Genomic DNA, 21,944 nt, shown 5'->3' with positions numbered 1-21,944 from the left:
TTTCTCGGGATTTTGGCGGGGAACAGATCCATTATTGGACAACACAATGACTCGGGACTTCGTTTAATACACTCGCGATAAATTACCTACCTATCTAAGAAAAAAAAAGAAGAAAAAAAGCATGCTTGATAATTACTGTATTCTCTGACAAGGGAATGGTGGCATGTGGAGTGGGATTACAATATTGGCGTTTTTGAAAAGCTGTTTTGCATTCTTAGTCAGCCTTGACAGGATTTCTGTGAACTTTCTGGTTCTGAACATCTCTTATTTGCATTTCTAGTTTTTCATCCATTTTTAACCTTCTCTTGCTTGTTGATTACTTTTATTATGGATGTAACCCTTTGTACCATGAAATGTAGGGTCACAATGTTATCTTGATCTCCAACCACCAAACAGAAGCGGATCCAGCAGTTATCGCATTATTGCTTGAAACAACAAATCCACATTTTGCTGAGAATGTGGTTAGACCTAATTTTACTGTCTACTGTAACCACATATTCATTTTAGTTGTAAATGACTTCCATGACCAGATTTTTTGTTCTTACCAGACCTACATAGCGGGAGATAGAGTTGTGACTGATCCCCTTTGCAAGCCGTTCAGCATGGGAAGGTTTAGAGCTCTCTAGTAAAAAATTTACTTGTTTTAGTTTGAAGATTATTTAATAAATAGTATTTATGAATATTACATTTTGTGCCATGCTAGGAATCTACTTTGTGTGTACTCGAAGAAGCACATGAATGACATTCCCGAGCTTGCTGAGATGAAAAGGAGAGCGAACACTCGAAGTCTAAAGGAGATGGCTTTGCTTTTAAGGTAATTTTGTTGTCTTATTTTTTTGTTGATTATATTCTTGGACATGTTGTAGTTGTGAACGAGATTGGATAATCCACCCTACTGTGGAATGCTATTTTGATTTTTAATCACCTGAATTAGAGCTCATGCCAGTTTTAAATTGCCTACACTATTTATGAAGCTTTCAATGGGAATGCTATTTTGATTCTTTCCACTAGGGTTTTTAAACCTAGTTGTAGCCATGTGGATTGGGCTAGCTAAGGGAACCTAATTCGGACCATGGTTTAGGACAGCACCATTCATTGGATTTGGGGTGTGAATGGTTACCCAAAGGAAGGATTATCATCAAAATGATCGACAACATGATGAAATGACTCCAAACTTTGTCTAATAAACCATGAAATTAGGGTAAGAAGGTTCTATTAAAGAGGAGGGAAGGTGTTAGGCATTTTCATCCATCAAATGATGGTAACCTTAGGTCATTGTCACCCTCAAAAGCTTGCAAAAATAAATGAAAACAGTTCATATGAAGGCATTTGTTCAGTGTGGATTTATTAGCAATATTGATCCAATGAGATAGACAATTGCTTCTCTCTATATTCTCGATCATAAAGGTAAAATTATTGTGAGAAGGGTCAAAGAACTAATTTTGAAAATCCTGTTTTAAAATTCTTTACTCCTACAACTATGCTTAAGAATACACATAGCAAATTGTTTTAAGAAAGAGACACATGAATTTTGATGAGCAAGTCGTAAACAGTTCACACTGGACATTAGTGGAGAAATTCGAATACAAATCTGCCTTAGAAAAGTCGAATTGGATTGAATGGTGAAGTTAGCTAGAACAATCCAAAACTTCTAATGTATTTATATACTTATCTTGGAATATCATCCAGTCATATGGTCCTAACTGTTCTCATCTTTGATAGAACTATTTTCACTTGTGAAACCCTAAAATTTTATAGATGTATTTATGTTCTTGTTCTCAAATCTTCCCTGCCTCTCTTGCTTGGCCCAAATCTCTTTGGTGATCCTCATTTAATAATTCATGAAAATAATCCCTCCACCTTTCCCTAATCTCTTTATCTCTTTCTAACATTCTATCATCTTCGTTTTTAATGCACTTGCAACTATTTAAATCTCTAGTTTCCCTTTCCCTAATTCTTTCCAACTTGAAAACATCTTTCTCGCTTTCTTTAGTAGCCAACCTGTTATATAGATCATCAGATGCCGTATGCTAAGCTTCGGTTAGTGCTCTCTTTTCCTCTCTATTATTTATTTTTGTAATTTTATAATTTTGTAACTTCTCCACATCTAGTTTTTAGCCACAACTTTTAATGGATCTTTTTTTTTCTCTCCCTCTAATGATCTTTTGGGCATCAATACTTCACCACCAAGTTTCTTTGTTTCTGATTTTTTCTCATGGACTCCCCAGTGAATTCTTTCTCTACACTCTTAATGCCTTTAACTACTTCATCCCACATCACTCTGGTATCTACCTCTAAGTTTCATATTTCTCCCTTTATCAATTTGTTGGTAAAAGCCAACACCTTTTTTCCTTTTAAGGTTCCACCACCTTATATTCCGATATTCCTTCTTTTCACCCCCTCTCTTATATAAAATCACTAGCCTATGTTGTGTAGTTAATCTTTCTTAGGAGAACCTTACAATCTTTATATTATTGATAATTCGTTTCTCCTAAATAGAAAAAAAAGGGTCTATTGGCTTTTATTGATTCCGCCACTCTTAAATGCAATTAGACCTTCTTCCCTCCTTTTGAAATATGTGTTTGTTATCACAAGGTCGTTTATTTCCCCAAACTCAAGTCCTCAATGAAGTCTTTCTCATAGTCTTCACTTTTCTTCCCTATATTACTATTTAAGTTTCCTACCATAAATATCCTCTCTCCATTTGGAATGATTTGGATGAGTTCATCCATGTTTTCCCAAGATTGTCTTTTTTATGTTTTGTCCTATTCAAACTTGGAGGGCTTACACACTAATTATTTTAATTATATCTTTTTCTATTATTGGTCATATTAGCTTATAGTTGATCATATATTCTCCCCACACATACAACTGTATCTTTTGGACCTCTATATACAAGTATGACAACCATTTTTGTTTCTAACTTTTCCAGTGTATTAGAGCTTATATCCTTCAATTTTCTTAGCTTTTGTTCCTTTCCATTTTGTTTCTTGCAAACAAGCTAGATCAAATTTTCTTCTTTACTTGTATGTATTAACTCTAAGCTCTATCTTATCAAAGTCCCCTAGTTCCAAGTGGCGAGACGAATCCTACACTCCAGACTAACTTTTCTATTCGCATTCATCCAGTCTGATGCGAGAATCCTTGCCTACTTCCCACTGTATCCAGGTGTCATTACGGTGCTTCGTTTCCAGAGGACGGCCTAGCTAACCCTTGCCTGATGATTCCCATTGCGATTGGTCTCCGTTGAAGTGCATCGATTTGAGGAAATGCCTTGTCATCAATGGAATGAAATGTCTTATCAGGATTCATGTTAGGAATTGGTTGATTTTTACACCGGCGGCCAACCTGACACATCCCTTCTCCTTTATGTGGGCTCAGAACTGACAATGTAGTATAAAGGGGACAATGACTATTTCTGTTAAAAAACTCCTCTTTGTTACATATTCTTGGGAAAGTTCCTGTGGTAACTTTTGTTGGAGAACACATATTCAGTTTAGTAGACCAAGCATACATGGTTTTTGGTTGATTTATGATTAAAAAAAGTTCAAACCTGGCACTCTAGCTGGATAAAGTTGTTAGTTTGTTTTTTTTCCCTTTTCACCTCTCTGATTTCAGAGAGTTGGAATTGAGTTTTATTTGCCTTCTACTTGATGCTTCGTGTCAATGCTTTATTTTTCTTTGATGTGGACTTCATACATGAGTGTTTCCCATTGATTATGTGATTTTCTGACTTAGCTTAAATGAATCTAGGGGTGGATCACAAATAATATGGATTGCACCCAGTGGTGGTAGGGACCGCCCAGATCCTTCCACTCAAGAATGGTTTCCAGTAAGTTATTTTTCACTTGGAACTGAATAAGGATTTATTTCTTCCCCCAAATTTGAACTCTCCCCTCCTTGTCTTTTTCTTCTGAAATCATGACTCATCATAAGACTGTTGTTCCAAGCATTCTTTCTCTTATTATATTGTCACCTTAAGGCTGTGTTTTTCTTTTGTGGGCGATTCATGGAAACTTATCAGATGATATAATTTCTATATTTTTTTTCACTTAAATTTTAGAACATAATGTCAAACATGGTTAATCTATTTTGGATGTGTAGATAGAACTTAGAAGTCTTGAATGTCCTCTCCTGGTCTTTAAAACCAATCTTTTTTTAATTAAGATGGGTTTTAGGAGATGTTGGCACTAATATATATATATTTGATAAGAGTAAGATTTTATTAAGGAAAAAAGGAAGCGGCCTATGTGCCCTGTATAATAGAAAAAAAAAAAAAAAAACAAAGAGAAACAAAATAAAGAAAGCAAACAAACACGAAGCTGCCAGCCCACAAGCGGGCTTACACATGGCAACGCGAATCCCACTGATGCAGTCCAAGTTAGTTAGTTAATTAGTTTGCTAGTTGTTTGTTATTTCCGTTAGTAACAATCTGAAATAGTTAGTTGTTGGAGTCAGTTTTTTAGTTGTTGAAGTTAGTTAGTATTTTTAGTTTTCCTTTGTTACTTTAAATGTTCATGTAAGGGTAATGTAGTCATTTCACTTGGGATCTACCAACTTAACTTATTTTGAAGTTTTCACACAAATTAGTATTAATTTTCAGATCTGATTGCATCACCCACTTTAAAAACAAAATCCTCAAAAAATACCCCTTCAGACTCCTCGGAGAGCTTGCTCCAAAAAAACGTCCAACTAACAATAATTTTTTTGATTTGGATGTTTGCTCTTTAAACATAGAAACATCTACTCTGCAGGCAGCTTTTTGGTTATTTTAAGACCATCAGCTGTATTTAAATTGGAGTGTATGTGCTTTACCCCATCCATTGTATTATCAGGGGCAGATGCATGGCTTGATTATCGAAATCCATGAGGTTATTAGGCGGCTTATGTTATAAAAGGCCATGTTTATTTGTTATTATTTCTTTTCTTTCCAAATGATATAATACCAATTTCACAGATATTTTGGCAACAATGTAATCATCATCGTTGTCTTCATCACCATCATAATCCATGCTTTGTCCCAGCTATTTGGAGTTGGCCATACAAATTTTATTTCCTCATGCCATTCTATAAAGGCCATATCTTTGTTGATGGCTAAGCACTTAAGCCTCGTCCATCCTCATTACGTTGATGCACATCCTTCTCAACTTTTACTTAGTCCTAGAGTCTTCCACCTGCCCCATTGTATTCCTCACTGGTACTATCAATGATCTTCTTTGCACCTGAACAATTATCCTTCATTTTATCACATGTTGAAGCTACTACTACGATCCTTCATCTCACTTATTTTTTATTTTGTCTTCCCTTTTCCTTCATTTTTTTCTTTTTTTGCTAGGTTATGTGAATTTTACATAAAGCAATGAGGAAAACACTTTAGGAAAAATATTTTGTTTACAATGATGGTTTACAAGCACTACAAGGCTTTGAGGGTCCAATCAATAAAAGTTCAAGAAAATGATCTTCTTGGTCCTCAGATACTCTAGGAAAGTCTTCAATCTTTGCTGCCAAACTGAAGGAAACTTTCAAGTGGCTCCTTTCTCGTTTCTAAACCTTTTGTGCTCACTTGTCAGATCAAAAGCTATTGGGATCCAACTTGATTCAACCTTTAATAAGCATTAACCAACTAGGTGCTATAGATTCTTCTCCTCTTGTCACCCATTATTAAAATCAGATAAGCTAATACCATGAACTCTAGAAGAATAAACATGTTTGCTTTCTCCTTGTCTCGAATTACATGACGTTTTCTTTTCAAACAAACCTATAAAAAGCATAGAGAAGCCAAAGAACCTTCATTCTTTCGCACAAGTCTCCTTGGTATGCCATCCTTTAAAAATGCGTATGAAAACACCAACACTAAATGAAAGAGGTTTAAGGAGATATTGCATAACCCTGAAGCCAAGGATTGTTGGATATTCGTCCATGTCACTAAAAGAGATTCCTAGTTTGGCTTCATATTTCTTGCTCGTGCCAGATGATGAGAAGGTCAATGTACTTGGTAGGAAGGCAGCCATAATTTTTTTTTTACTTTTTGTTTTATTTTTGATAAGTATAGAATTTTTTATGTAGGACTATGATGCCCAAACTAAAAGAGGGGTCTGAGATCACGAGTAAATTACTAAAAGCAATAAAAATTATAAATTGACCTGCATTCATCGACAACGCAACAGAAAGTCAAATGAATAACTATGCTAAAGTTCAAGGCTATCTCAATCCCACGAAGTTAGATTACCCAAAGAGGAAGATGATGGATGCCAATGGGAGATTGGACTTCCACTAGCCTAGGGTTCAGTCAATACACAATTACGATTCTCTTGATCCCTTTCAAGGATTTTGAGAATAAGTTTATGCTCAAGTGTGTTCAATGGAAAACTTTGGTAACTATCACGAATTAGGTCAAAAATAATAATATACCAACAATTTCCAGCAACTTCTGTTTAGTGAACTTGGTAATAACAAAATGAAACTAATGTGGTAGATTGTGTTTGGAGGGGTAAGGGGCTGGATTGGTGACAAAGGTTACAACTAATAATTTATTGGGTTTGGATGTTTTAGGAAGGTTAGGACTGAATAGGAGGGTTGGGGTAGGTGGTAGGTTTGATTGGGGTTAGAGGGCTTGGTTTTTTTTTTTTTTTTTCCATCCTAAATGAGATATAGGGGTGGTTGAAACAGTATCAGCAAGTATATGGGCCAAATATTTGATTCGGATAGGATATGCAAACAGTAAAGAGGGTTCGGCTGGGGTACAGGTTTGTGGGTCTGTTCGGCTGGGGTTTAATGGTCAGGTCAGTTCCAACAAAGGGTTTGGGTTGGAAATTAAGTTGGGCTGGATTAGAATTGTTGTACCTTTAACATACAGCAGGGTTGAAGGGGTTTTGGGGCTGCTTTTGGGCAGAACTAGGTTAAAATAGCTGTTGCTGGTTAGATCTAGGTCTAGGGTGGACTGGGTGAGAGAGAACAAGTAGGTCATCCCCTATTGGGCTTTACTATTAAACCAAAATTGGGATTGCCATTTATGCGTTGGAAAGATTGTTTCCTATTTTGTGCCAAAGCAATTTATAAAGCATAGGCCGAAACAGGTGAAATCAAAGGACATTACTTGAATGCTACTGCAGGTACATGCGAAGAAATGATGAAAAGAGCTGTATTTGCCAGAGAATTGGGAGTTCCTATCGTAATGCATGACTACTTAACGGGGGGATTCACTGCAAATACTAGCTTGGCTCATTATTGCCGAGATAATGGTCTACTTCTTCACATCCACCGTGCAATGCATGCAGTTATTGATAGACAGAAGAATCATGGTATCCATTTCCGTGTACTAGCTAAAGCGTTACGTATGTCTGGGGGAGATCATATTCACGCTGGTACCGTAGTAGGTAAACTGGAAGGGGAAAGAGAAATCACCTTGGGCTTTGTTGATTTACTACGTGATGATTTTATTGAAAAAGACCGAAGTCGCGGTATTTATTTCCTGCAAGATTGGGTCTCTCTACCAGGTGTTTTGCCCGTGGCTTCAGGGTGTATTCCATTAAAGGTCTATTATTCAGATGGACAACTCTTCATGTTGAGTTCAACGGAGTATTTTTCAATGATCTAGTTTTCAAATGGGAGTCCTTGGTTCAAGATGAAGCATAGTTCTGGATTTTATCTCAACTTTTCTCTTTTCTGGTTCTATATTGTTCAATATAATATCGAACTCTATATTGGAACTGATTAAAAGTTTGAAAAAAAGGATGAATATTATGAGAATGATCTCCATGACAAAGAGATTGTGGGAGTTTTTTTTTTTACTTTAGTGTAAGTGGGCTCTGCATGCTTTTATAATATAAATAGAGAAGAGGAGTGATGGATTAATCTAAGAGCAGAGATGCTTTGATACCAAGTTAGAGACCAAGAATCAATCCACAAGAGAAAAAGGAGAGAAGAAACAAGGAGAGGAGAGAGAGGGTCGAACATGAATTAGTTCGGCTCCTCCTCCTCTTCTCTATTTATATTATAAAAGCATGTGGGGCCAACTTACACTTAAGTATAAATAACTCTAACAGAGATCATCCTCACAAAAAAAATCAGCAATTGACTTACCAACGTGTGGGCCGTATGTGTGTGTGCACATGCACACGGGAGTGCATGTTTTGGTGGGAGTGGGTGGATCATGCATGTGTGTAGGTGCGGACGTTAGTGTGTGTGTGTGTGGGTAGGTGCTGCGTGCATTAGAGTTATTTGTCTTATACTTTTTTTGTTCAGTACACGTATTATATTGTGTTCGATACTGATATATGTACTTTATGATTTTTTTCATTTGCCTTCTTTTCATATTGCTTTGATGCCACTATGTTTTCGTACTGATATAAGGTGCCCAGGCACCCTTTGATGCATCTTCAGTGGACAATATGAGAAGGCTTGCACATCATTCAGGTGTTCCAGGGCATATCTATCCCTTGGCATTGATGTGCCATGAGATCATGCCCCCACCACCCCAGGTAGCTCTTTTAATATTTGGCATGTTATGTAATGTTCCTTGCGTCTCCTAATGCCAAAATTCTTTTTCTTCAGGTAGAAAAAGAAATCGGAGAGCGAAGAGTGATTTCTTTTCATGGGGTTGGGATATCAGTGGCACCAGAAATGAACTTTGATGACATAGCTGCTGGCCATGAAAACCCTGAAGAGGTTGGTTTCATATAATATACAGCTCAGTGCAGGAATTGGTTGATCTGCCTGGTCTGCAGTTATTGTTTCTGATTTTCTTGTTGGTTGAACTGTTTTTTTAAAATTTTTTTTTTTATAAGTTAAAAAATTATTCAAGGAAAAAAAAAGGAGTTTGAGATGACCAGCCCAAGAGACTTGGTTGAACATTTTTACGCGTGTATTTGATATTATGGCGTCTCTTATCCTTTTTTTTCCTGGATTGTTGAAAACAAAATATGTAGGTAAAACGTGGTAACTTTTCTAGCACCTGCTCAAATATAAAATTTTAAAATCTGTTGTTAGTTGCAATTATAGGTCTCGCAGATGATTGGCCAATGAAGTATTCATTGTATTTAATATTCCAGAAGCTAAATATGTGCTTGTATTCTTATAAGTGTTTGTCTGCGAAACCTAGGACTGTACCTGAAGGATAAATATTTTGAAACTAAAAGAATGGGGAAAAAACTGTCTCCTTATTGATGCTTATGATATATTGGAAACTATGTAACTGGACTCCACACCTTTATGATTGTGGGGGTATTGGTCCTATTGGATAAATACCATCAACATATACACCCTGCCATCTTCTAGCACGTAAAGTAGGGTCACATTTATCTTAATAATTTTCTATTAAAAAAAGGTAACTTGTAAGGATTTGTGTAAATCCATCTTCCATATATATTGTTGAGTTTAGTCCCACATCAGACACAAATTGCCTTGTTTCTCTCCTTATAAGCTCTTGGGCCTCTCCACTCATTGCCAATTGGTTTTTGTCATGGTATCAGAGCGGGCCTTTCTCTCCTCCACGTCACCCAGTTCATATCTCCACGTGCTTTGGCCAAGTCCAGCCCACACGTGCGGGAGCGTGTTGAGTTTAGTCCCACATTGGACACAAATTGCCTTATTTCTCACCTTATAAGCACTTGGGCCTCTCCACTCATTGCCAATTGGTTTTGAGTTGGACCCCCAAATTTATCATATATTAATACCAAGTTAAACACAACCATGGTTTAATATGTAAAATCTACTTTCATTGAGTTTTTTTTTTATCCATGGGTATCCAGACTTAGTCCGATTAATCCCATGGACACAGCCGTCACCACTTCCAGCACGTGCCTTGTGTACCTGGCCTTTTAAAGCACCAAGGTGGTGGCCAACAATACTTTCATTAAGTTATTGACTTATGGTGTATAGAAACGTTTTCATTTTTCTTTACCTGTCATATATTTTTTTCCTATTTTTATTTAAAATAAATCAGTTAAGTATCGCTAAATATTATGTTATGAATTACAATACGTGTATATGGGACATGTTAAGAGTTTTGGTCTTGTCAAATGTGTCACATCAAACATCTCATACCCATTTTGGACAATGGCATATATGCCTGTGTCCTTGTTACATAGATTGCGAAGCATTAATTTCACATAGTCTTGCATGTATTGTGTCTTTCATCACTGAAGATGAACGCAGTGTTCTGGATTGACACCTCGTATCATAATCATCTGTGAAATCTTCAGTGTCTATTGTGAAGCACATGAAGGATTATTTTGTCATCTTGAATGTTATGTCTACCTTTATCAACATCCAAACTAAATCCGACCTAAAAATTGAATATGGATAAAATTTGGATATGGAATTCAGTCATCTGGATGATGTTGATGCCACTAGTTGCCTCATCTGTGTTGTAGTTATCAGCTAATGTCACTATATGCCTCATTTGTACTGTTGCCATGGTTCAAAATTTCGCATTGTTTCCGAATGTATCAGGGAATGTCAACCATTGGAGAAATCTCTATGCGTCAAAGGCCGTTTCATTCCTCTAAAATTTTTCTTGAATTACAATCTGCACTATACTTTGGGTGCTCATTGTATTCTTTCTTCTTTAACAACCTGTTCATGGTTTTAGCTGCTTCTCTATGCATGTTTGTTTGTAGAAGTAATTCTGTTCATGGTCGTCTCTGTCTCTCTCTCTCAAATTTCTTATAATTTAAAATGTAATAAAGTTACCTTGGCATGTTTGGAAGTTAACAATACAATGTGATATAAAACTTAAAAGAGTATATGATAACAATAGACTTTCATGATTTTTATCAGTTCTACAATTGGATCTTCACACATTCAAGTACAAATCCAATTTCGCTTTTGTGTATGTGTACAGACCATATTGATTTGTTCGAATGATTTAGAATGAGCCAACTGTTATTTGTTGCAGGTTAAAACAAACTTTACGAAGGCACTGTATAGTTCAGTAACTGAGCAATACAATGTGCTCAGATCTGCTATACATGGAAATCAAGGACTGAAGGCATCAAACTCAACTGTCTCTTTGTCGCAACCATGGCAGTAGTCATCCCTTGTTGCTTTTCCATAATATTACTTTTTTTGGTCTTATCAGGTACTTCCACCCTTTTATGTAATTTATTTTGGAATAATGACTGCTGCTAATGTTCAACTATAAAATGTTTTCAAATGCTCTTTTCTTTGGGTCTCATAACGATGTTTATTAGGTTCAAGTTGTATGGTAGTCCTTTTTCTCACCATTGTTTCAGCTCACATGTAATCAGGTCTTTCATCTATCATCATCATCAAGTTCTCTTCCCAAAAATTTGGGGCCGGCTGAATGAATCTTGTTCCTCCATTCAATTTTGTCTAAAGCCATGATTTATGAATATTTTGAGAACTTCATTTTCTCATCCATTATTTTACTGATCTTTTATGATACCTTTACAATGGTGAAACTTTACATGGACACATAGGTCTTGTCAAACGCCAATGAGCCAATGAGCTTTATAAAGCTTATGGCTCAACCTGCCCATATATTCCATACTTGCCTCAACTATATGGAATTGGCTACACTATTTTCTTTTTCAAATCTTTTTTTCTTGATCATGGGTTTGGCTAGTGAAATGAGAAGAAGTAAGTTGGAAACAAAAATCTGGAGTTAGTCGTTGCAATGCATTTAATGCTCTGACCTTGGACACAGCACTTGCAAATGCAAATCTTTATTAGTTCTTACAAGTTGCAATTATATATTATACAGAAATGTGGGTAAATCATGGACAAAACAGAGAAATACAAGGTCAATCTTGAAGTAAAGAGATAAAGTCACTATAAAATTTTGATTTACCTGCATAAGAAGGGTTAAAAAAAACGAATTGTTATGCATGCTTACACTTTCTGTATTGCTTTCTAACAGACTAACTTTGATTCTTTGCAGGCTAAGGAAATAATTTTCCATCTTTTGTATAATTCATTACTGATCAATGCAAGGTCCTTCAATCTTGTTTGCTCCACTAGAGAAAGCTGTGCCCCTTCACACGACTTTCAGTGAAGTTGGCCATCTTTCGCCATCAGTCCTCTAGTATCCACCATCCTCACCATCAATTTTTTGAATCATATTTCCAGAGTGAAGCTCGTCAGAATTGTTCTACAAGTTCAAGCTAGCTGCATTCTGTACATATTTTTAACATCATCGAACAAGAGTACCACTCGCCTTTGATAAGCAAATTTGTCGTGTATCTCATATTCTGCATAACTGCATTAAACATTTTAATTTTCTATCAGTGATTTATTTTTTCTTGGCATACATGAGATTTTTTTCATTTTGAAAATTGTTTAGTTGTAGTTGTTTCTTTTGCCTCTGAGCAGTAGTCATTGTTACAAAAGCATGATGTTATCTTGAAAACAAGGTTATGTCATCAGAAGTTGTTCCTAGACTTTCTAGCTTTGCTGTTTGAGCATGTTTATCATCTTGAAAACAAGGTTATATAGTTGGTTGGAGTGCTTCAAAATTGTAGTGATTTATCGATCGGACTACTGCTTTAATGGGTTGGACTGGGATCTTCATTCGATCTTGAGCTAATGGTGTATTATTTGAGTGTCATCTACTGCATCTCGAATTCACTGCAACTGTTCATACTTCAATCTCCTACCAGTATCAGAAGTAGTCGAAAATCATTATTCTTGAACTATAATCTAATTTACATACTTTCTCATTTAACATGTGGGGACCCTTATCAGATTGGAAACTAGTTGATCTATATCTGGTTCGGTAGGTTTTCAAATCGAAACTGAACGGATTTCAGGTCTGATCTGATTCATTGAAAGGCCTAAACTGCCCAAGAACAGAAGTGCTAGATAGGGCTGAGGAGAAATGTTTTAATCTTGAAGGTGAGAAGATGGCCAAAATAATGTAGATTGAGATGGTAAAATAAGGTTCAAAATCTTGTTTTCGATGTCAAAAGAAAATGATACGATCAGACAAGTTGATTGAAACATTCAATGTTTTAAGGTCAATGTTCCATTTTGATATCTGCCGAAATCAGGGTCCGGATTTGAATAGATCATCATAAAAGATAAATGATTGCTCTCCTCTAGCCAGTCTTCTATTTGTATTCTAAAATTCCCTATTTTACATTTTTTTTTTTAAATTATTATTATTATTATTTTGGATTTACAGATTCTGCATTGGAGCTCTCATTGACTAAAAATCCCATCTTTCTCACAATGATCTAAGCCACGTAATTTATTAATTTTTCTTCCAGATACTTGTAATTAATTTTAATTCATATACAATTCAAGTTTTTTTTCTTCACAGTTTTGAGTTAACAGCAGCAGCAACAAGAAGGCTAAAAACCTGAAGCCTTGGTGGTTTGAGGATTCCTTCACTTGAAAGGAATTAAATTTTGTTTCCCAATCAATCCTATAAACTCGACTGCGACATTGAGGGCATTAGTAGCCGCCAAGGAACTCAGGCTAGTTGATGAAGACTCGTCTCCACCTGCCAAATCGGACACCCCTCGAAACACAATGGAAGGCACTCCGGTGGACATGGCTGTCTGCATTACACCACCACTTAATTGAGTATTAGATACAATGCATTGTAATAAAGTGTAGTTTTATGCACCAAAACATCTTTCCATTAAGGGTAGGGTAAAGATTATTTTATTGGTTATCTGATTCATGAAAAAACACAAAATCCAATGGTTGGGGATTTATCCTTGGAATACATGACATATCTTCGGGATGTTGTGTTTTAATGGTCATGATTTTACGTTTTTTCACGAGTCACTGTTCTAATACCATAATAAGTTTGTTGGGGGGGGGGGGGGGATTTAATCAATTGGCAATGAGTGGAGAGGCCTAAGAACTTATAACGAGAGAGACAAGGCAATGAGTGTCCAATGTGGGACTAAACTCATCATACTCTCTTCATGACCCGAGCACTTATTTTTAGTGGTTTTGGATTGACCCGAGCACTCATCCAAGCCCGACCTGTCCCCAACCCTAGCTACAACGGTTCGGACTGAGGAGCTCTCAAATGGGCCATGAGGAAACAATAACTCCTGACCCGAACATGATAATTTAATTTTTAACCGGTCGGGAAGTGGACCCAAACCTTGCTAAATTGATTGGGTTCATTGGTCATTGACCAACCCATATTTTGGGTAATCAGGTACCCATTGACACACATTGATCCTCTCACTTGAATGAACTTCAAATGTGTAACAGATTCAAGCTCTCAGTTCCTCATGATTACTACCTAAAACATATTAGTTATAGGTCTTATCTAATAAAAATTTGCTTTAATTTTTTTTTGTTTTACTGACCACTACAATGGCGGCGCTCTCTTCATCCACTGTTGAGACCTCGAATTCCTGGAAAAGAAATTCCCTGTAAGCTGCATTGTTGAGAAATATATCGGCTGTAGAACCTCTCAATCCATATTCGACTTTCGGGATTTTGGGCAAGCAATGTGTCTCGTTCATGCATTGTTGTAATTTCAAATCCTGAGATTAAGATGCAACAAAACCCATCAAAACCTAATTAAATTTTTTTGGGATTCACTGATTGATGATCGTATCATGTTCATCCATTCAATCATGCTTAAAGCCATGTCTTTCTCATAAGAATAATGCTGAAGTGACCTCAAGATTGGACCTCACATCTCACACACTGATTTGAAAGTGTCAGGGTGTGCAATGTGAGGTCCAATCTTGAGGTCACTCCAGCATGACTCTTCTCATAATTCAAATGTATCCATATTCTCTTTCTGTATCTTACCCACGGTCACACCACCCCCTTACAAAGTCCTACTTGCATCTAGTTGGGTCAAGGGTCAACCGGACTCTAGAGGGAGGCCCCAAGGAATTCATTGCTTCGTGGGGTCTCGAACATTTGACCCACCCTTCCCGAGGAGCTTACCAAGGCTCGGCTTGCCACTAGGTCAATCCCTTGGGGGTCTTAGTACCTTAATATAAGTTACATATTTTTGTTTCATACTATTTTTATATATGAGAGCTTCTATTGTCACACCAACTTTTTTTGAGAGCACCCCAAGATGTGGGCTAATTCTTCTATGGTTTCATATGAATTGGGGTGTTCTTAACAAAAGTTGGTGTGGCAATAGAATCTCTCTTTTATAATCTTTCCATCTGGAACTGTAAACAGTCTTCATTGGATTAGAGCCAGTGTTACATTTGATCTTTTAATTAGCCTCCGTTGGTCACTCTAGCATTGTTTCTTTAAGAACAATTAAACTAGTTTATAGTGTTTAATCTTGCCACATGTCTCTTTGTGATTGGTTAAAACAGAAATTCACATAACTCACCTGAAGTTGTTCAGCCATATTAAACCAAGTGGGGTCCACCTCAAGCCAAAATACTTCTTTCATGTGTTGCTCTGCAGAGTAGAATTCCTCTATCGAACTCTATTTTTGCCAACAAATTTTCTCCCTTCATAGGAAGATTGTAGTTCCCAACCCTCAATTCCTTCGATTGCCCTTCTTCGGATTTAAATTCCTGTTTAGTCCATAAATTAAAAAAAAAAAAAAAAAAAAAAGAATAATTGAAAGACAACCTAGGCTGTCAATGGATGGAAAATCAAATCCAATCTTCGATTATACGTTCTAATGAATTCGAGTCCAGATAAAGATTTCCATTCTAATAACGATAATATTGAATAATGCTGAATTGACCTTAAGATTGTATCTCGTATCGGATATCCTGAGTCAAAGTGTGTAGGAATTATAGATTCTTTTCATCATTGATATATGAGTCAAAGATTGTCTATGGTTTGTACACACTTTCACGTCAGGATGTGTGATATGAGGTACAATCTTAAGGTAATTACGCACGACTCTATAATAAGTTACATTTATGTAGTATAAATATTTTATTTTACCTGCCATTTCCATGAACCTGTAAAGGCCACATATTTTGGGATGCTAACATCACCATGTGATAACGAGACATTAGTGCTTCCAGCAGTCCCATAGTGAACGATTCCCCTAACATCGAATACATCAAGAAGGATTTGTACAGTAATGCCTGCATTCAACTAAATGTACCACAAAAAAAAATATATAATTAATAATTACAATTATAATAAAAAATAAAAAAGCCATGTTTGATGCACTAATTTTCTATATTTAGGGTTATCAATGGATCGGATCAGATCCAAAATCTGACCAAGTCCGATTCAAAAACTTTGGATTTGGATTTTAGAAAGGATCCCATTTGATAACCTATTGGATCGGTTCTAGATTATAGGTGACCCAATCAGATAAATATGAGAAGGTATGTAAGGACTATGGAGCACACGTGGTGACTATTTGCTAATTTATGAGCTAAACAGCATTATTTGGGAACAGCAAAACCTGATTCTTAATGCATCAGGAAAATAGAAGAAAAGAAAATCAAAATTTAATTTACCCTTCGTTGCCCTGACATTACGTAAATGACATTTGTGCCTTGAATGCTCCCGATGTTGAATCTCCTTCCTAAGCAATTATTCCATATATAAGTAGACTCACAAGAGATAATTACCTCAAAAAGGGCAAATTGTGTCATTGGGTATCCATTTATTAGACTGTTCTCGATCTCTTTTTATTGAAATCGATTAGAATCACGTCTCTTGAAACCAGATCAAGCACCTATAGAAATTAATAGAAACTTTTTTATTGAAATCGTTTAAATTTTTTTTTTTTTTTCAGTTTTGATTCTGATTCTGTCAATTTGAGAATCGAACCAACCCATTAATACCACTATTAAAAGGCATGTTATAAGTATGGAAACATAAGAGTATCTCAAATATTTACTAAAGTGAGTTGGTTTTTAATTTCAAGGTGATGGTAATAGCGAATTCAATACCCAGTATGAGCATTAATTCCTCAAGAACCACTCACGAGGGCACACCCTCACTTACAAGGTGTGTGTGATGTGCGGTCGTCGCACGTGCCCCAAGACTAGTCCTTTGGCAAAACCCAAATATAAGTCCGGTCCGCTGAAAAATGCGTGGTCTGCAGTGCACGTTGATGTGGCAAGGGCATAGAACCATAGATCTTTTTTTGGGATACACTAGGAAAAAGATCTAAGGTTCTTTATCCTTCCCATGTCAGCCGTGTATTTTTTAATGTATCGTTTTATCATTAGTCAATTAGAAATGAATTCAACATGATGCACAATACTATTTAGAGATGCCAATGAGTTCCTGTTCGGTTCCTAAGAAAATTATAACTATAATATTTTTTTGGTTCAAGTTCTTGTCGGTTTCAGTTCCAGCTCTAAAATAGGTGGAACCTGGTTTCAGTTCCATCGGTTATCAAGAATTGAATGAGAAAAAAATATTTCAAAATCATTATAAAAAAAATTATATTAAAAAAATAACTTATTATCTACAAACTATCAACATAATTGCAATTTATTTCACTAAAATATGATTTAATAATTTATTTATTTTCAAAAATTAAAATTCATCTTCTTTACAATTAATAAACTTTAGGAAAATTTACTTAAAGGACTCTAATGGAGGGATTTTTTCTAAATAGTCCCTAAGTTTTGGGTGGTCTCTTAATAGTCCATTTAGTAAAATTTTCTTTTCTTAATAGTCTTTGGACCTCATCTCCCGTTTATAATGTGTTTAAAATATCCAAACTACCATCTTTCTCATTTTCTTCACATAGTTAGGTTTTCCAATGGTGATTGTGGTTATTTTTCAAGGTAAGTGATGATTGAGCTCTTAGTTTTGAACATTTAAATGTACTTTTTTACGATTTATAATAAAAAAAAAGAACGAAGGTGAGATTCTAATTAATTTTTAGGATTATTTTATAATTTTTTTTTTTTTTTAACTATAATTTATGTATTTTGAGGAGATTTACCCTATATTGAACTCAAAAAAAAAAAAAAAAAATCTCGATCAATTTACAATGTCGAGTTCACCACTTTTTTTTTTTTTTTGTCTTTTTCAATATTTTTACTATCAAACTTGTCACTTAGTATATAGTTCACCACTTGCTATTTTCTTCTTCAATATTTAATTATTGTCGAATTCAATGGTTTTTTTATGAAAATATTGTCAAACTCGATAGTAATTAAATGTTGAAGTAGACAATAAAAAGTGGTGAATTCGACACTAAATAATTAAATGCTGAACTAGACAATTAAAAGTGGGGAACTTGACACTAAGTGGTGAGTTCGGTACTAAGTAATTAAATATTGAACTAAACAATAAAAGGTCGCGAGCTCAATACTAAGGGGTAAGTTTGACAATAAAAATGTTGAACCAGACAATAAAAATTAGCAAACTTGACACTGTGATGTGAACCATATTTTTCGCGTTTTCAACTTCGATACTTGTTAAATCTCTTTGAAATACTCAAATGCATATATCATAGTTGCAAATCAAAAGTTACAATGCAATCATAAAAAATTTAAAATCTCAACTTTGTTCTTCATTTTATTTTAATGAAACATCGAAATAAATTTAAAAATACATCTAAATATTCAAAATTAAAAGAATATCATCATCCATTCATCATTCATGATCAAAGATTGTTGGAAATGATCGCAATCACCAATGAAAAATCTAATTATGTAAAGAAGATGAGAAAAAAGATAGTTTGGATATTTCAAAGACGTTATAAACATGAGATGAGGTCTAGGAACTATTAACAAACCACCCAAAACTTAAGGGACTATTTAGAAAAAAGGTCCCTCCGCTAGACATAATTTTTCCTAAACTTTAAGAATCGATGATCCATTTTAAGTTTAGTCTATATGAAAAAAGTGAAGATTTTTATATAATGTATGTTAATTTTAAAATAGAGGAAAACCTTAAATCATATATAATGTAAAAATAATACGCGTTGGTACCCATCGAATGGAACCTAATGGTTCCAGTTCCCATCAGTTTGGTTCCATATTAGACTTGATTATAATCTGTTCCAATAAAAAGGGAACAAGAACTGGGATTTTTTATTTTGGTTTTGGTTCGGTTATGGGTAAATGGGTACCCAACGATACCCCTAGTCAATGAATCATATCTAGATCATGGTCAATCTAAGAGACTATATACACATATTTGGATCAGTTTTGAGGTTCTACTTCGAGGAAGAATTGAAGCTGGAGTTTTCTTAGAAGGAGTCGGAGAAGTAGATATGTGTTTGAAAACTAATTCTAAGAAGTATTATTGGGTTAGGTCGATGTATGGGAATGATCATCCATTTAAAAAAAAGAAATAAGAATAATGATAAGTTGACACTCCCCTCTAACATACACCCCCAACGGCAAGTGTTGGAGTCATAGATTTTTTCCTCACAATACACAACCACACATATTTATGGGGATTTGTAGTTGTGTATCGCGAGAAAAAAAAAATCTATGATTCTAGCACATAGCATGTCAGGGGTGAATGTCAAAGGGGGGACTCAGAATATCACGAATTTAAAAAAAGAAAAAGACCAAAATGTCCTTATATACCTGGGCCAGAAGTCGAAGAAGATTGGGTATGGGTAGTTAAAGTGATAATTTATTTTGAATCATGCTGGAGTGACCTCAACAAGGGACACCTTGATGTGGTGGTGTGCATGTTTGTAGATGCATTTTTCTCGTATCTCAGAGAAAACGTATCTACGGACATGCTCACGCCACCAAGTCAATATGACCCCTGTGTGTCCCTCACCGAAGTCACTCCAACATTAATCTTTATTTTGTTTTCTAAATCATTCTAACTTGACCTTTTCTAGTCGTTCTAAACTGACTTCCTTAAACACTGTGCTCAATAATAAGTTGACGTGGCAGTAAGCAAATAACCTAAATTTTTTTCCTGGACCTACAAGTAAAAAAAATTACGGTTCTCTACCACTGCCATGTCGGCACAGTGTCAAATTGGATCTGAATATTAAGATCCAAATCTGATTTGATATACAAAATATAGGAAAACTTCATTTATTCAAACGAAATGTAAAAATATAATAATCTACATATTTTCTTACCTTTTATTGGATCTGGGCCTATATGACTGGTTCAGAATCTTTTTAATAGGTTATCAATTCAGATCCATATCCGAATCCAAATACTAGATCCAGATCCAAATACTACATTATTTCTAAATCATTAGAGAGGGAGAGGGGAGAGAGAGAGAGAGAGAGAGAGAGTTACCATACAAGTCAACCCAAAAGACCAAAAGATTCAAGAACAATCACTTCAGGAGGGTAAGCCATTACAACTCCCACATAAGGTCCTCCACTTTCGTTGACTTGGTCAACCACATCATGTAATGGGTGATTCATCTTCAGCTGTGACGACCCAATCAACAAGCTCATCAGAACTACCATTTCAAGATCAATCCACCACAACCGTCCGATGCGGCCAATCTCAACGATCGATAACTGTCCAACCATCGTTATTGGTGGTGATGATGATTTCATAGTTCAGCACTTTGGCTATATAGTGAATCTAAAGGTGTTTTTATTCCTGTTAGAGGTTGGTTTCAGGACTTGTGGACGTAGTTTGATCAGACTCCCTCAACTCAAAAAAATGCCACGTGTTTTGTTTTGTTTTTTGTTTTTGATCAGGCCCACCAAAAATCATCTTGAACCACCATTTCTCCATAGTCTTTCTACCCCTATTTGATTTGAATGAAAATATAATAGATAAATAATCATTTATTACTTTCTCTCATGATAAGCATATAAATCCAATCAGTAGTCGTGATGAATGCTCAAGGTTTTGGATACATGAATGACGTGACAAGGGCACCAAACCATAGTTCTTTTTCTTCGATATAGACCGGAAAAGAATTTGTGGTTCTATGTCCTTGTCACGTCAGTCGTGTATCAAATACCGTGTTCATTCATCATTATTCTATAAAAAAAATTGATTGCCTTTCGTGGGAATTGGATAACATATGACTTTGCTATATTTGATATTATGAAATATTTTCTTCAATTATATCTATATATTTATATTCTATATAGATACATACCTATATCAAACCATGGCTTAACCCCAAGGGGTTGGCTTAGTGGTAAGCTGAGCCTTGATAAGTTCTTCGGGAAGGGTAGGTCAAGTGTTTAAAATCTCATGAAGCAATGAATTCCTCAGGGCCACCCTCTAAGGTTTGGTTGATCTTCGACTCAATGAATTGCACGTAGGACTTTTCGAGGAAGCGGTGTGTATAACCGAGGGATTAGTCTCAGTGGAAGGGTGGGGATACTCATAATAAGCAAAAATAAATCAAATTGTGGCATGACCTATCAAATATTTCCCTATCAATAGATCCGATATTTTTATTTTGACAATGTGATGAAGAATGGATGCAAGAAAGATACTTTCATTTCCAAACTCCAATTATTTAATATTGTGCATAATTTTTTCAAATGAGCATAGTATGATGGCGATTGAGTAGGTATTCTGAATGTCATATGCCCATATTGTCTAGTGGCTAGGACATCTCTCTTTCAAGGAGGCAGCAGGGATTCGACTTCCCCCGAGGTTAGGGTACAACGGAACGATGTTGATCATGGATTATTAATAAGTCTAGAATTGATTATTTCGAGGACGATGCAAAAGTGATAATGGGAACAAACTGTGAATTTGTTGGCACTATGTCTACAATTGTTCAAATCCAACTTGACTCAATAATTCATCGATTCATCATGAGTAGGGGCAGAGCTAGTACAGAGTTGGTGGGGGCAATTACCCCCACAGAACTTTGAGACGCCCCTATATTTTCAACTAATTACACTCCTCATTTGTCCCCACTCCCTCAACCCCCCCCCCCCCACTTTTTCAATTTTTGTTGATGACATTGCCTCTTGAATTTCTCCCTAAAATCATTTATCTTCAAGTTCTTCAACTATACAACTAACCATAGTTTACCCCCACTACAAGAAAATCCTGTCACCGCCCTTGATCATGCTATAATCTAACTAATTTATCCCTCAAAGCACCTAATATGGAGGAACAAAGGAGAAA

At 35.7% G+C, this 21,944-nt stretch overlaps 3 protein-coding genes across 5 annotated transcripts in view; 2 read left to right on the top strand and 1 right to left on the bottom strand.

The window, feature by feature from the left end:
• Nucleotides 1-12,271, top strand: part of ATS1 (phospholipid/glycerol acyltransferase family protein) — a 28,692-nt gene extending 16,421 nt beyond the window's left edge. For all 3 annotated transcript variants that reach the window (XM_086458234.1, XM_086458235.1, XM_086458236.1), the window contains 8 exons: nt 360-461; nt 549-610; nt 704-814; nt 3,754-3,832; nt 8,361-8,480; nt 8,554-8,667; nt 10,898-11,080; nt 11,903-12,271. In XM_086458234.1, coding sequence (XP_086314360.1) covers nt 360-461; nt 549-610; nt 704-814; nt 3,754-3,832; nt 8,361-8,480; nt 8,554-8,667; nt 10,898-11,032 — 723 coding nt within the window. In that variant the 3' untranslated portion in view covers nt 11,033-11,080; nt 11,903-12,271. The remainder of the gene's footprint in view (nt 1-359; nt 462-548; nt 611-703; nt 815-3,753; nt 3,833-8,360; nt 8,481-8,553; nt 8,668-10,897; nt 11,081-11,902) is intronic.
• Nucleotides 5,833-8,354, top strand: LOC147391622 (Ribulose bisphosphate carboxylase large chain, catalytic domain-containing protein). Its single transcript, XM_086457700.1, is given in 3 exon segments — nt 5,833-5,995; nt 6,670-6,782; nt 6,935-8,354. Coding segments are annotated over 3 exon segments (939 nt in total). The 3' UTR covers nt 7,598-8,354.
• A 1,078-nt stretch (nt 12,272-13,349) lies between the features above and the next one.
• LOC147391620 (bark storage protein A-like) lies at nt 13,350-20,368 on the bottom strand. The gene is given in 8 exon segments (XM_086459094.1): nt 13,350-13,523; nt 14,295-14,474; nt 15,296-15,386; nt 15,388-15,485; nt 15,868-16,023; nt 16,398-16,465; nt 20,127-20,142; nt 20,192-20,368. Coding segments are annotated over 8 exon segments (960 nt in total).
• Nucleotides 20,369-21,944: the final 1,576 nt, after the last annotated feature.

The sequence above is a fragment of the Akebia trifoliata genome, chromosome 11 (genome assembly GCF_017979445.1).
Source record: "Akebia trifoliata isolate Shusen 1 chromosome 11, ASM1797944v1, whole genome shotgun sequence".
NCBI lineage: Eukaryota > Viridiplantae > Streptophyta > Magnoliopsida > Ranunculales > Lardizabalaceae > Akebia > Akebia trifoliata.
Note: the sequence above shows the minus strand (reverse complement) of the source record. Positions and strands in the feature narration are given on the sequence as shown.